Below are 16,803 nucleotides of genomic sequence, written 5' to 3' on the forward strand. Positions count from 1 at the left end.
TATACTAGTTATGGTCTTGTGAGCGGATTTAAATGATGTATTACAATTTTTTGTGTGCGCGAGGCCTCTAGGAGTTTATGTAACTTACTTATTTAACTCTCAGCATCATCCCGCTCTGGGAATCCATTGTTTGTTTTATCAAAAGACCTGACTGAGCTTGATCTCTTCCTGTCAGAAGGTCTGATAACTGGAAGCACAGACTACAGAATAAACATAATGAGCACATGACTCACAGAAAAATGAACAATGAAGTAGAAAAGCCCCTTGTTTTTGTGATGATATCAGCATCTCCCTGGGAAAACAGACTGGACTTGGGACCTTATTCTGGTTGACTCGCAAGGCTGCATATACACAGCCTTGCGAGTCCACCAGACCCTCCCCTGTGGATGCCGGGGCGGCCACTCCCCATTCGCACATCATGCTTGTTCACATGGCATGAGAATGAATGTTTTACAAAAACATCCATTCGCAGGCCAGGGGGAAACTCCCACATTTTTTTCGATGGTTGCCATCCATGGAAAGATGAGGTGTGTGCACTCTCAGGTCCCTCAGGTATACGTGCACATTCGGGAGGAAATGGGCAGGCAGCTGACATCCGGTGATGCCCGCCCACATCACTGGCCGATTTCCATGAGAATGCAGCATATTCATGGGAATGTCCATGAACAGCTGGGCGCGTACCCCGGCCAGCCGACCCACACCCGCCCACCGACCGCAATGTTGGGTGCGTGCACCTGGCGAACAATGTGTTTGCCGTGAAAGCACGCACACGGTGCATGCACTTGCGCAGAAATGCACATGTGGAAAACATCGAGCTCGCATGCGAATTTGCATGCAAGTGAACGGACCTGAATAAGGACCTTGAAGTAGTGTCTAGAAAAACGTTATCCTATTCTACTTATGGAAAGATATGTAATAACACACAGGCTATAGCTATTCTATTTTATTGGGTTGGTTTTGTAGAATGAAAACATAGTTTGTAATGTCTACATGCAGCAGGTTGACCTGCTTAGCATGTCAACATTGACCATCCATCAAGTTAAAACTGGTGGAATGTTGACAAAACAGTGCCAGTGGTGCAGCAGCTTCACTTGATGGCTCCAGCGGTGTCTTGTGGTCAGGTGTCAGCTGGTGCAGAGTCCCAGCAGAGTCATAGGACCTGATTCAGATTTGTATGCAATGTTGATGTTGACATAGCTGAGCAATGATTGGGAGGCACCAAGGTACTCTACTGATGCCACCTGCAATCAACAACAACAACAATATAGTGCTATGGATTGTTTCAGGGGAGGAGAGCCCCAAACCAGAATCTTGCATTGGGGCCAGATGAGGTCTAAATCCGCCTCTGATCCTTACATCCGGCCTGTAGCATTAAAGCCAGAGTCTACCTCACTTTTCCACCTGTGGCAATTTACTGTGAGTAATTGAATTATGGCATAAGTCTTGTCCAGTCTTATTTATAGCTTTATTAACAAAAGCCAAAAGAGCATTTCACTAAATTTCTGTGCTTATATTACAGTAGGAAACCAAGTAGACATGTTTTTCATGTGTAGCACTACAGATAAAGCTTTGTCCTAGTGGCAGCAGAGCTGGCAAGCATGTCTAATATGCATGTGTAATATGACACGCCCACGCACATGTATGCATCGCCATAGGAATTACAATGGGTTGTGACAATTTGCAGCCAAGCATATAAAGTCATATGCACTGTACAGCACACCACGAGTGCTCGTGCGGCTGTTTTGTGGGTGCGATTAGCGTGGCTACATCTATTTTTGCACAATCAAATGCAGAAATTTTACTCTTTTATGCAAATTGTTTGAAATGGTTTCTACAAGACCTCTGGTACTTCTACACAACCTTGTTAATTTAAACTGTTTCAAACTGAAATATAGCAAATTTAAAAGCATTTTTTCAAATATGTGTCTTGTATTTATCCCCAAGGCTGTGTCTGCAATCCAAAGGGAACAAATGTTGAGACCTGTTCGATTTACGAGGAAGTAGGAGAATGCGTCTGTGACCGAACTACTGGGCAATGCCCGTGTTTGCCTAATGTTACTGGTCTTAGCTGTGACAAGTGTGCCTCTGGGTATTGGGGATTTAACAATGGAAAAGGCTGTCAGCCCTGTGACTGCTTCCTAAATAATTCTTATGGGAATCAATGCAATCAGGTATGAAATCTTATCATAAGTCAATATTACAAACCTTGTTCTGTATTTGTAGAGTTTCATTTGAGCTATATTTTAAATGAAATGTATATATTTCATGGCAACTTACCTCTGGTGCACTATGACATCATACAATTATTTACAATAAAATGGGAAAACTGATTTGGTGAATGACCCCTGGCCTGACTGTATGTAGGTGATGGTTGTATTTTGCGTTATAATAATTTTGATGTTTCTGTATTAGTATTTTAGTATTTACCATTTATCTATGTGTCTCCCTACACAATTTTGAGACATTCTGGTTGTTAAAGTAACCTACGGAAGGCTCTGAATAGGCGAAATTTAAGATGGCCACCATGTTATCATGCTTAAAAATATTATGAGGCAGAAAGAACATAAAGATACAAGCATACCTCATGACAAAGGTTGTTAAAGATTTCATTACTAGTAGGAACTACACTGTCAAAGTTTGGTATAATTAAAACAATCCATGGCAATTAAAATCTACATCATGTAGAGATTTTCAGTAGGTGTTGCACATACTGGATGCCTTTATCCCCCGCTACATGTTACTAGGCTGACATCATGGGGGAAATTTACTAAAGGAAATTTGTAAAAAATAGGTGTATTTGTATCCAGAAATACACTTATTTTTGACATTTACTATCCCGAAAATACGGCAATTCGTATTCGTATTGATAGCACATCTACGAATTGCCGTATTTTCGGGATAGTAAATGTCAAAAATAAGTGTATTTCTGGATACAAATACACCTATTTTTTTTTACAAATTTCCTTTAGTAAATTTCCCCCATTAGTCCTTACTAATTACAGTGCTAGATGCTAGGTGCTAGAAGAGGTGAGGCCACACCCACTCATTCAAATTTGACTTAATTTTGACTATGCGTTACAGTGGCATGTACCAAGAAGGAGGGCATAACACATGACAGGCCTGGGCCGCCTCTATACACCCTAGCCAAGCATGTGCATAAATAATCAGTACCTTCCCTGACCCACTTTTGGTGCCTCTGATTACAATGAAACTGCACAGTTTAGCATACCCAGATATCTTTTCTGCACTGCACAGATTGGCAATAGAAGCAGTAGGAAGATTCCCAGTTAGCCGGCATGCCTGTGGGGCTGCCTGTGCCCGGGAAAGGATAGAGGGTGCCAGATCGGTGGTATGAGTGGGTTAGGGGGCAGATTTCTAAAATGGCCACATTGACATTTTTTTTATTAATTCTAGATGGTGGATTGGGCATACCAGATTTTAATAGATATTACTTGGCATCTCAGTTGGCTCAATGTGTACAGTGGAATAATCCTAAAGTGGGGAAAGTCTGGGTCTATATTAAAGCAAATGACCTGGGTCTCTCCAGTGCTTTCTTCCTTGTATATCTAATGAGAATCATCCCCGGTCTGTAAAATCACACCCAGTCGTCTCTCGTTCCCTATCTATTTGGGGATTAGGACATAATTTCCTTACTGGAAACAAAATAATATCTTGTTTCTTAATTATATTACTAGGGACCTCACCTTTCCTCAGTTTACCAAAATGCAGGAATGTTCTGATGTCCTCTCTAAAGATATTTTTCGCTTTTTACAAATTAGACATTTTCATTCCAGGAAAGGTAGTCTACTGATTAACAGACCTCTTGCTAATTTTGAGTCCCTATGTCTGAGACATTCATCCACCAAAGTGCTGATTTTCAAAATATATGCTCTTTTACCTGAAGACACCCATAACACCATAGATCCCTATGAATTGGAGTGGGAAAGGGATTTAGATATAAGTCTAGACTCTGATGAATGGGAGGAGATTTGGGGAATGCTACTTTTAGCTCAATTTGTGTTAAAATAAAATAAAATATTTATAAATGATTGTACAGATGGTATTATGTATGTCCCCTCGCGTTTGAGTAAAATATACCGTATCCTAATACCTCGGATAGATGTTGGAGGGGCTGTCTAGAAAGAGGCATGGTCCTTCATATCTGGTGGATGTGCCCAAAACTCTCAACATAATGGAAGGAGGGCATAAATCTCATCTGAAATCCTTGAGAATAATATCCCTTATGATCCTAAATTTTTGTTACTCCCATCCACAGCAAAATCAAACTGGTTTTGCAGTGTAAATGATTGCCGCTTTAAAAAACCTGGAGATTTCTTACCAAATCTCTCACTTTCTGAATCTCTCATCCTATTAAATGTCACCCCGAGTCTTTCACCCCAAGGACTTTGCTCTCTTGTTTCTCTTTTCTTTTCTATTCTTTTTTCTTCTTTGTCTTGTTTGTTTAGTTTAAGGTTAATCTTCCCTAATTTTGATTGATATAAAATGGATCACTCTTAATACTTTGATATCAAAAGTCTCTGTATACTTTATGCTATATGATGGTAACGTTATAGTATATCACACTTTGACTATTGTATTGCACAGTGATCAATTGAATAAACAGTTCTAAAAAGGAAATGTAAAAAATCCATGATGGCACTAAATGACATATACAGTACCATAAAAAAAGCCTCAATTGATATTGAAGAGGGGATAAGAAAATGTGGTTGGTCTCTCTCTATTTGACCATATTGTGTCTTTCTAAAATGTCTTAGTCTGTATCTCACATCACCTTGTGGCTAATTGTTCTACATCTCTTGCGGGTGTGGTATATAAGGTCGACAATGTCTAGGTTGACCCCAAAAAGTTGGCATGCACAAGGTTGACACTGGAAAAGGTCAACACAAGCAAAAGGTTGACACCGAAAATGTTGACACATGCGGGGGAAAAAAATCAACTTTAGTTTACCATGGCGTGTACCCTTGCATGGGTCGCTTCATTTATAAGCAGCTGAAACTGTCTATACTGTGGGAGGGAAATTATGCAGCTTTTAAGTATGCTGTACATGAGACCATGAGATTTAGACACTTTCAAGACTCAGTTTTGGTCTTATAAGTTTTACGATCCTTTGATTTAATAGCATCTCTCCTGTACAGCTTACAGGTCAGTGTTTATGCAAACCAAAGTACACAGGAAAGAACTGTGATCAATGTCAAGAAAACCACTATGGAAATCCAAAGGTTCAATGTACACGTGAGTATGGCTAAAGCATATCCATGTCCTCTGTTCTTACTCTATAAATTTATGTACATATGCAATTTGGTAGGATTACATATAATGGTTCAGCAACAGAATATAAAGCATTGGGACAGAAAGTGGAGATGGAGGAAAGCTTGGTAGCCACCATGCCGACTTGTTAAGAACTCCAAAGGGTAAAACGCATAATAATTGATGGAGTTCATGTTAAACTCAGATAAATAAAATAAGATTTTAAAGAACAAGTGGTGCATTGATATTGTTTATCCAATAACTGTGAGTTTTAAAACAATGCTGTCTTTAGAGACTAGTGTGGTCTCTGCCTAAAACCCATAGGATGGAGAAAGCAAAGTGTAAACTCCAGTTATGCTATGCTATGCTATCAGTGGCGTAACTAAAAATCCCCCCCCTGCCCCCCCATAATGCACATTATGCACTATGCCCCACACCATGATGCCCATTACACATTATGCAACACCGAGATGCTCATTACACATTATGCCCCACACTGTGATGCCCATTACACATTATGCCCCACACTGTGATGTCCATTACACGTTATGCAACATACCGTGATGTCCATTACATATATCGTTTTCATACAGTGTTTGTGTGTGTTCCACCATGCCACAAAAAGACTCAGACTCACCATCTACTAACAAGCAGCAAGTCCAGCAGCAGGTCAGGACGGAGGCAGGATTCCACGAAGAGGAGGGCAGCAGCCAGTTGGAGTCGGTCATAGCAGAGGGCTCAGGGTCCCAGGAATGGCCGGCAGGGCCAGTCAGCCGGGACTAAGAGCAGCAGCTGCAGGACTGAACGAGGGGAGGCTTAGTCAGCCTTGCCTCGTTCAGTGAGGGCAGCAGGAGCAGAGAGGGGTCCTGTTGATGGCAGGAGTAGAGCCTAGGGCAGGCACAGCCACAGATGACCCACACAAGGCTGGAGCCTCGCCTTCTCCCGACTCCCAGTCACTCAAGGCATGCAGCAGCAGTAGCGCTGCCTGAGCCGCCAGCATAGTGTCACTGTGTAAATCCCGGTGCTCCCCACAGGCCCCCCAGGGCACTGGCTCCCCCAAGCCACTGCAGGGTCTGCCGCATGCTAGTTACGCCACTGTATGCTATACCTGCACATATCATGGCATTGGCATTACCAGCTTTTAACATTATTCTTAATAATAATAATATTAATAATAATAATAATAATAAACTATGTATATCTATGATGTCATTAATAACACCATGTTCCACCTATATGGGAAATTAATACTTGCAGATTGTTTATGAATACTCATTATTTTCTTACCATTGTACATATTACATTATAAAAAGAAACATAAGATGTACAGTACTGAAATGACAACTATTAGAATAAATAATACTGATCTATGAAAAACGTGTGTTTGAGCACTTTGTAAGTCATTACATTTTCTGTCTTACTCTAGCTTGCAAGTGTAATGTGCAAGGTACACTAAAGCCTATGTGTGATAAAGACACGGGTTCATGCAACTGTAGAACCGGGGTCACTGGAAGAATCTGCGACCAATGTGCTCCTAAATTCAAACAAGAGTTCCCTGCATGTGAACGGTGTCATCTGTGTTTTGACCAGTATGACCCATTAGTAATGGCTCTGTCGGACTCTATCCATGGGTTGGTAAGAATAGCTGCTAATATTGGCCCCACCAGATCACAAACTGGCTGTGATGTTCAGCTGAGTATTCTTCAAGATAAACTCTCTGCCATAGAGAAAATCTTTCGTAGTCCTATTCTCACACCTGCAAAATATGCGAAAGTGAAGGACTTCTATGATAGCATACGGTAAGCTCAATGTATCTGTTTTGCTCTCTTCTTTTTAATGCTTCAATGAAGATTTACTTAATTGTATTGCTGATGGTTGGCCAGAAATTATTTTTTTTACATGGCAAAAATGTAAACGTTATAAAAAATGAGTGAACCTCCAGAATGTAAATGAAGAGACCATGGTTAAGACAAGTTCTAGCTTCTATACAATCAGGACTGCCACTAGAAATTTTGGGGCCAAGAACTGAATTCTAGTCTTACCATCTGGCTCTTCTGGTCCCACTGCTCCTGGAGCACAGACTTCTCCTCCCCCTCCGGACACTGGTGGCCATTTAAAATATAGTGCTGACTTATAAGCCAATCGGTGCTCGCAGCCAGGCAGCCAATCAGAGCAGCTGTTGGTGCGCACACTCTGATTGGCTCACTTGCCAGACAGTGAAGCATGTTAAATGGCTGTTAGCATCCAGAAGCGAAGGAAAACAGAAGCCTGTGTTCTGGAAGCAGTTAGCTTTGGCAGGGCAGCAGCAGCTCAGCGGATGCAGTCAGGGGGTGCAGTGGGTGAAGTGAATGGCCCAGGCCCTTTCCTCTCTGTCAGAGTGGTCGGGACTGGGACAGCTGTGCCCACAGCACACCTTGATAGAGGAGCTGTGCACAATGCTTACGACTAGTTGTCTCTGATGAAGTAAGCTGACAACTCTAGGTCAGCAATAACCGGAGAGCCATGCTTTTCTACAATATAATTTTTTTGACTTATTTCCCATCTCATCAGCCTGAGCAACGGCTGTAATATAATGTGCTACTAGTGGTGGCTCCACATGTGGGGCTGCAGCACAGTGCAAAATTCAAATGGGGAGCAACACTAACCGCCAGTGAGTCAGTTTGGAATGGCAGTTGGTGTGGTCCCCTATTTGCATTCTGAACTGTACCGCAGCCCCTCCTCTGGAGCCGCCCCTGCAAACCAGTATCAATTGTTAACCAAAGACTCAAATTTCCTAAGTGGCAAAATGAAATGAAAGATAATGGTAGGTAAGCTATTGGTTTTACCATGCAATATGTTTTAATTAAATATTCGATCCATTTCATATATTAAGGCCATCTACATTCTTATAGCATTCCTGTTAAATCTATAAATCACTAGCAGAATAGAAACTGCCCAAAGATTCCATCATGACACATGTAAAATCTATGTTCACTTAGCCATGTATGCTGGAGAATTTAGAGAAATACAATACTTCCTATTGTACAAAGCAGCTGCATGGAGTTAGGATCACATTTATCATTGTCTAACAAAATATATGGACCCTCTTTTGCAGGCAGAGAATTAATAAAATAAAAATAGCAGATTTTGGAAAGTTCGATGAGATTCCAAAGTTGAATAAAACAATATGGGATATGGAGAAAAAGATTGATGACTTATTTACGGAACTGGACAATATAAAAAAAAGGAAAGAGAAAGAAAATGTAATCAAAGAGAGAGAAAATGCAATCAAAGTCAAAGGTAAGAAGAGAAAGCAATATTGTTTCCCTGGGCCTTGTTCAGATATGGATGGAGATGCTTCTTTGGAAGCAGCAGTGATAGCTCTGTATGGTTATGCAGCAAAAAGCACCTATTACAAGCAGATACCTCCTGCTGTATTAGAAATCTGAGCTGCATTGTAGAATTTACTTTTTCTGTCTCCTCTCCGGGAGAAACAGTGATTAAGGAGATATTAATAATAACAATGCAATAAAACAAAAATGGCTGCCTGAAAAAAACCATGATAAGCAGTAGACAAAGAAAGAGGAATCTATGGGCACCATACTTGCTAAAAGACATGTATTATAAATTACTCATAAGACACATGGGAAAAATAAAGTAATTTATTAAAACCAAATGAAGTGCAAACAATAGTTAATTACCTAAACATACAGGAATAAATACAAAAGTGCCAGTGCAAAGGTAATGTGGTTGACAGTGGACTCACCAAAGGAGGAAGTTGCGATGGGCGATTGTATGGATAACAAAGGTGGGTCCCGGTTTGGATTGCTCAGCATTACTGCAACAGGCATGTCCAAACAATGGTGGAACTCCAATCCCAAATGACAAATAATTTTGTGCAATGCTTTTCGGATTGAAAACCTTCATCAGGTACGAATGAAATGTGGTGTCATAGGTGTCATAATTTTCAATGTATTGAGAAAATATTCTCAATACATCAAAAATTATTATACCATGTAAAAGTAATTAGGATGGGACCCCTGTCATTTCTTCATTAGGGATGGACCTTACCGAAATAATAAGTACGGTAATAGTAATGGTAGTAATAGAAGAAATTTTATCGTATCATTCTCCTTAGAAAACAAGTCAAGTGGATTGCTCCCAGGATACCAGTTATCAACCAAAAGTTCACATTATCAATAAAAAATACCAGAAGTGGAACACACCCAAATACCATTTGAACTGCATAGAATCTGGAATGCAAAATGGCCGCAGTTTGAACCACAAAATCTACTTCTGTTTTACAGTAAGCGCTGCCCGCTGGAACGCAAATTCCATTTCCGGTTCCACCGGAAATACAAGAAACTCTGACCGCTTTCTGTTCAGCAAAAAATTCACAAATGCCTGGGAAAATGAGACAGGAAATGGGTGGAAATTGGGTCAATGTCACTTCCTGTCCATAGGTGTTTATACCCTGTCCCTGTCTGGCAGCACATATTGTTCCACAATTAATTAGGCACGCCTGATGCAGAGGTGCCGAGCTGTCCACCCCGGGACCCACCTTTGTTATCCATCTCCCTTGGTGAGAACATTGTCAACCCATTCCCTTTGCACTGGCACTTTTGTATTTGTTCCCGTATGTTCGGGTAATTCCTATTGCTTTCACTTTATTTTTTTTCTAATAAACTGCTGTATTGTTCCCATCTGTTTTGTGTAATTTATTACACATCCTATTTTAGCAAATATGTCACCCATGGATACCTCTTTCTTTGTCTAAAGTTTTCCCCTCTGGGAGAAGCACAGAGAGGAGACTGCACTTCATGGGCTGGGACTAATCTCAACATTATCAAGCCCAGCTCAAAGTACAGCAAATACCATGATTTGTGGGTTACAAGCGGGTGTTGGGACTAAAATAATGAGATTTCAGCCAATTTAGCTACGCCTCCTTCTCAAACAGCCACAAATTTCAGAATTTGAACAACAGAGTGAGGGAGATGCAGAGGGATAGGGATGCGGGAGGCTTACCTACCTTTCATGGGGATTGGGGGGAACCCAATTTTGGGAGCATCCTTGCCATTTTGGGAGGTTAGACAAGGATGGTCACCATATGAATACCCCCTTCCCCCATTCCCCTAGCTTCAAGATAGTAAGGTTATAGACTTAAACATGTACAACCATCTGAAAAATAATATAACAATATTATAAAGTCACTAGTTACCCTGGGTCTGATGTTGCATATGTTGAAAACATTTGCATTTGTGTTGTTTGCAAAAATACTTTGCAAGCTAGCACAGTACTAGACATTTCTTTAAAACGCAAAAGTACTTTTGTTTGTTTTATATTGTCATTTTTTTCCCATCAGATTTTAAAAATTCTTTTGACAAGATCACGAAACACTACAAAACATCTATATCTGCTAAAGAGAAAGCGCAAAATGTTATGCCCACCATCCGGACTGCAAAAAAAACTATTAAAAACATTTCAACTGCATTGAACAATCTGGATGCAAAAGACAAACACAATTTTGAAAAGCTAAATAAAATGAAATCTCTGCAAATACTGAAAATGAATGAGATGGTAAGAGATTTCTGATACAACATTACTGTGTCAATTTATGTACAGTACTCTACGTTTGTTTAAAAAATACATACTGTAAAATAAGAAAATAAAAATATGCCAGTGAGCATAATACAAAATCAATTTTTCAGCAGACAAACAGAACTACAGTGGCATCCCTACCTGGGTGTGGGCAGCACCTTGGTGCCCCCCTAAAAAGGGTGACACCAAAGTGCCGCCATTGCAGACAGCAAGGGAATGCATCTCCAGGGACAAGCCACGCCCCAACCAAAACAGTCCACAACCCCTTTTCCACCCATGGCGGGGGTGACAGTGCAGAGTGTGCACCAGGTGTCGCCACACCCAGTGATGCCTCTGCGGGACTGTGATAGGGTATAATGTCCACAGGCAACGGAGTACCCAGTCTACAGGATCTATGCTCTGAATGGCACCTGCATGTACAGCAGCATGTGGGCTTTACAGTGGGATCCAAATGTGATCGCTGCTCTTCCAGCAGAGCTCTGTAGCGCACCCACTGCTACTGCATAGTTAATTGGCTCTGTTGTAGGAGCTCTGCTAACACCTTCTATAGGGGACAGGAAGGATCCCTTGTGGTACAGCTCAGCTGCTGGTCTGTGAGATGGATTCTGCCAGTGAACGCTGATTTGTCTTGCTGCATATGGCTAAATGTCAGAGTTTGACTCTAACCCACCTGCACCATTGTCACACAGCAGCGCTAGAGCCCTGCATTTTCATTGTGGGCTGTTTACACACACCCTATTTGTTTTCTCTTTTATTTAGGGGGGACCAAACTTCAAAATGCCTCTGGACGACTGAGATGTACTGTATGTCTCTGGATAGAGCTGTTTGCTAGTGAACAACAGTGTAAAACACATTGGGCCCTCTTCACAAACAAAAATACTGATTCATGTTCATCTCCAAGAAAGCCAATACAGTGTTTACTGTTCACAAAACTGTGGTGCTTTGTGATGATATAGATTCAGTGTTGTACATATGGATGACCGGCAAATGGGATGCCCGCCGTCAAAATCCTGACACCTGAGTGCACCAGTGAAATAACTAATGATGGAAGAGGATTGCAAAAGGATGGATATAAGCTCATAATCTTGTTTTGTAGATTAACAGCACACAGTTTCTTTATTAACAGCCTTTCAAATAGTGGCTCCAAAGCAATTGGTTGCAAAGTGGGCCTTAATTACTCTGATTAAATGTGCAAGGCTGTCTGTCCCTCTTATTGTCTCCTCCCTTGGCCAATCTGCTGAAAGAGGGAGGGCAGATACTAATAACCTAGACCGGGTATGGTTACGGTGCCTGGAAGGGCCCCAGGCCAGTTGTGCAGGGGGGGGGGGGGGGAATCACTGCTCCGTAGTTTGCTCCACCGCCACCCTCCTCTGGTAATAAATAAAGGCACACTTTCCCTTATTTGATTCCATTTTGGAAGCGTTCTTGTCTGTGAAATGAAAGTACAAATCTTGCATTACAGATAATGAAACATGGTTAGACCAACATATTTATCTCCAGATGGATTTGCAACATATGTGTTTGGATTATTCATCATCATTGGTTTGTAATTGGACCTGCCCTATAGTAAGTGAAAAAGAACAACTCCTCCCAGACATATATGCCCCTTTGCGCAGGGTTAAAATTATTTTGTTTACCCTACCCACAGGAAGTGGGCAAGGCAAATATAATGAGCCCCATCCTCCCCATAGACACGCAAATGATGACATTATAACTACAGGGAGCAAGGTTTAATGACGCAAGATGCCCCACCACACCCCCATCAGCAACCTGCATCATAGGTCTACATCATACACTATGCAGACTGGTGGATTACTCCCTACACAGCATCCATAGAGTGTGAGTTAATTTGTATAGGAGACAGAGTATTGGCACCAATATCCTAGCAGTCCAAACTCTGCCCAGACTTATGGCCACTGCTTAAGGGACACTATTCAATCAATTTGTTGTTGTTAAAACTACCAAACCTCCTTGTGTTTTGAGGGCAGTTGTATTGCTGCCCCCCCCCCCATACTTTTAGTAGAATGTGACACCAAAATGCCATCTTCTGCTCAGTGCACATTACATGCAGCACTTAACTCCTCTTACAGTGTAGGAGCTGGCCCTGCAGCCACAGGAGTCTCCAGGGGCAACCTACATCTCCCAGACCCACAAGTGACAGAAATGGGGGCAGGATGTTAAGCCATACCACTTTCCACAAGTCATGCCCCTTACACTGAGACCAAACCCCTTTTTCCACTGTGCGTAGGGATTTATACTGCTGCACCAGGTGTCGGAAAGGTTAATGATACCACTACTGTGAAAGTGATTGCCCCCCAAAATCTACCAACCTGTAGTCTCATTTTAAAGAATAAAACTTATGCACATAAAAAGCATAACAGTCTCTAATTTATGTATATCTGCTAGGGAACTCATACAATTCATACAATTGTGTATAATCCCTCGAGCCAGCGAGAGGGTCTTCTCCATACACACAACAGAAACTGTAAATAAATAAAATAAATATAACAGCCCCCATTCTTCCCTTAGTGTATGGTGTACACATCAGTACATAGCTTGCTGCCAGAACTTTAACCTATAACTAAAACCAGTATTATATTAAGAGTGGCATTATAACGGGTGGGATATATATGTAACAAATTTTTTTTTAATTTCATTATAAATCCTGGTATATATGCTACATGAATTATCTTGTATTTAAACATATGTAAATAAAATTGTATTAATCAATATGTTGTTGCACAGGTTTGTGGAGCAGTTTGGGACTTTCCCTGCGACATTGCACCATGTGGAGGTGCTTTATGCCGAGATAAGTTTGGAAAGAGAAAATGTGGTGGGACAAACTGTAATGGAGCTTTGTCACTGGCACAAGATGGCCTGAAGAAAGCAAATGAAACAGAATCTAAATTAAAGAGTGTTGTAATTCATCTCCTTGATGCTGAACAACAGGTAAACATTTTGTATGTTTAACTATTGAAAATGCTATATTTATTTATTTATTTATTAGCAGTTTCTTATATAGCGCATACATATTCCGCAGCGCTTTACAGAGAATATTTGAACATTCACATCAGTCCCTGCCCCAGAGGAGCTTACAATCTATATTCCCTACCACATGTACACGCACACAGACATACTAGGGTTAATTTTGTTGGGAGCCAATTTGCCTACCAGTATATTTTTGGAGTGTGGGAGGAAACCGGAGTACCCGGAGTAAACCCACGCAAGTACGGGGAGAATATACAAACTCCGCACAGTTAGAGCCATGGCGGGAATCGAACCCATGACCTCAGTGCTGTGAGGTAGTAATGCTAACCACTACACCATCCGTACTGCCCATATTGGAAACATATTGCAGCATGTTTCACTAACAGTGATATGTAAATGATTACAGTCTGTATATCTCTGATACAACCTGTTAATGTGTCCATCTAGCAATTGCATAGCTCTCACTGACTTTGTGATGCCCGAACATAGCATCTCTTCTCCCCAGCGCTATATGCTTATATTGACTGTTCCCTCCGGTTAGTAGGAAGATGTAGACGGAGATGAGAGAGAGATGGGAGCAAAGCGAGAAATAAAGAGACAGGATGAGAATGGCCAGATATGTGAGTGACATAGGGGGCAAAGATGGGCGAATCAGAGAGACAAACAGATGCAGAAAGGGATACATATGAGAGAATTAGGGAAAGGTGGGCAAAGGTGGGAAAGAGACAGTTAAATGGGGGCAGAGATGAGTCAGAGGAAGGGAGTGCAGAGATGAGTGAAAGAGAAAAAAAACATGGGGGCTTAGATGAGAGAGACACAGTAGTAAGGGCAGGCAGACATGAAGAATGAGAAAGGAATATCAGGAAAGAGATTAGAGAGAAGGAGAAAAGTGAGGGAGCACAGAAATGAGGGAAAGAAAGAGTCCTTTGTAAGAGAGGGGACAGACAGGACAGAAAGAGAATGAAGGTGGAGAAGGGCTGAGCTGTGAAAGTGAGGGAATATAAAGTGGGGGAAAAATTATGCTGAGCATGATAATTAGAGACCCAATGATAGTCGGTACTAAAGTTCTAGTTTTAATATTAAATAATATAAAATTATGACTTAATAAACACAAGAACCCTTAGTAGCTTTGTGTCTCTGTGAGATGTTACTGGTATGAAATATGGATTATTTTTGCTTAAAAATATCCAAATATATGCACAGAAGCTAATGAAGGATGTATGTTATCCAAGCATAAAAGTAATAACATAAGCTATTATGGGGCAGATGTACTAATCTGCCTATAACGTTTTGAGAATAACGAGTCCCGCTTCTCCAGCATAACGTGGAGAAGCGGGCAAACGTTATAGGCAGATGTATTAACCCCCCCCCCAAAGCCGATAAGGAGAGCCGTTATCCCCAGCGTTAACGGCTCTCCTTATCGGCTCCCTCGCCGCCCCGCACATGCGCAGTCGCCGTCGCCCCCCCTGCCCGGCTTACTGGGCATGCGCGAGATCTCGCTAAAACCGCAAGATCTCCAGCGCAGCCCAAGCCAGACGCAGGGCTAGCGTTGTCCCCATAGTGGGGGATAGGACAACGCTAGCCCTGAGCTGGCGAAGCGGCCGGGGTGAATTAACGCCTTGAAGGCTGTTAATACATCACCCCGGCCGTTAATCCCTGGGGGGGATTGCAGGGACAGCCCCGCCGAGCGTAACTCGGCGGGCTGTCACTAGCGCACGTTAGGTGCGCTAGTAATACATTAGGACAGACGTAATCCCCCCCAGTTAACCAGTGTTAAGTGCATTTTTGCACTTAACGCTGGTTAATACATCTGCCCCTATATTACTAGTTACTCTTTGTTGGGGTTTATCAGATCCACCAATCCTGCCACTGAATCTTCTTAAATTGACCAGAATTTTTTTTATTTTTTAATGCTGCAATATGTTCTACCTGTAGGATTGGACCACTTGGAAATAGTTTCTTACCTGATTTGGGATTATAAGAAGAAAAATAAGTAATCTGACAGTCACTAGTAAACCTAAAAAAAACTAAACTAAAAAACAAACACATTTCTTTTAGAGTAATATATGTGAAAGTTATTCTGGGAGACAAGCACATAGACTGACCCAACCACAGAAAAAGCAAGGTAAGCAGCGTTAAACAAAGCAAGGATTGACTTATCTATCACAAATACATTTTATTCGCAATTAATGCGGTAAAAAGCCATATTAAAATGAATAGATTGTTAAAATAGAGTAAAATCAGAATTTCGTGATATTCACCAACCATAGAGTATGGGGTGTCCTGGAGAGTCCTTTCTTATATGCCCATACACAGAGTGCATAGTCCCAATTTGGTCATCTGGAGGGAGAAATAATCCAAAACAGTATGGTATAAGGAGTGGCCTAAGGTGGCACAAATAACCAACTCCTTATACGGTGGTGTTCTTGTAACAAATTTTCCTCATACCTCCAGTGGATTGTCCGTTTGAGAGTCCAATAAGGATCTTTTTAGAATGTGATATGGAGTCCGGTGGGGTTGGTTCAGTCTGCAATCCAGGAACAACAGTGGAAGGTGGAGCAACAGTATCCTTCTTACACGTTTCACTACACCTGATAGCTTTTTCAAAGGTTAATTAATTAATTATTAGAGATTATTTATGCCACCTTGGGCCACTCCTTGTACCATCTGTACAGTTTGGATTATTTCTCCCTCCAGATGACCTTATTGGGACTATACACTCTGTGTATGGGCATATAGGAACGGACTCTCCAGGACATCCCAAACTCTATGGTTGATGGATATCATGAAATTCTGATTTTAATCTATTTTAACAATCTATTCAATTTATTATAGCTTTTTACTGAATTAATTGAGAATAAAATGTGTTTGTGATAGATCAACCAATCCTTGATTTGTTTAGCGCTGCTTACCTTGCTTTTTATGTGTATGTATATTTTTCAGGACTAACTATCCCATCCTATAGCAGCA

The 16,803-nt window shown here is 41.3% G+C and overlaps 1 protein-coding gene across 1 annotated transcript in view; it reads left to right on the plus strand.

Moving 5' to 3' along the window:
- LAMB4 (laminin subunit beta 4) overlaps nucleotides 1-16,803 on the plus strand; it is a 127,350-nt gene that overhangs the window by 64,335 nt on the left and 46,212 nt on the right. Inside the window, exons 23-28 of the mRNA XM_083180169.1 lie at nucleotides 1,945-2,171; nucleotides 5,157-5,253; nucleotides 6,695-7,067; nucleotides 8,363-8,547; nucleotides 10,610-10,824; nucleotides 13,591-13,794. Of these exons, the coding sequence (XP_083036295.1) occupies nucleotides 1,945-2,171; nucleotides 5,157-5,253; nucleotides 6,695-7,067; nucleotides 8,363-8,547; nucleotides 10,610-10,824; nucleotides 13,591-13,794 (1,301 nt within the window). The remainder of the gene's footprint in view (nucleotides 1-1,944; nucleotides 2,172-5,156; nucleotides 5,254-6,694; nucleotides 7,068-8,362; nucleotides 8,548-10,609; nucleotides 10,825-13,590; nucleotides 13,795-16,803) is intronic.

This window comes from Crinia signifera, chromosome 4 (assembly GCF_055691185.1).
Source record: "Crinia signifera chromosome 4, ASM5569118v1, whole genome shotgun sequence".
Lineage (NCBI taxonomy): Eukaryota > Metazoa > Chordata > Amphibia > Anura > Myobatrachidae > Crinia > Crinia signifera.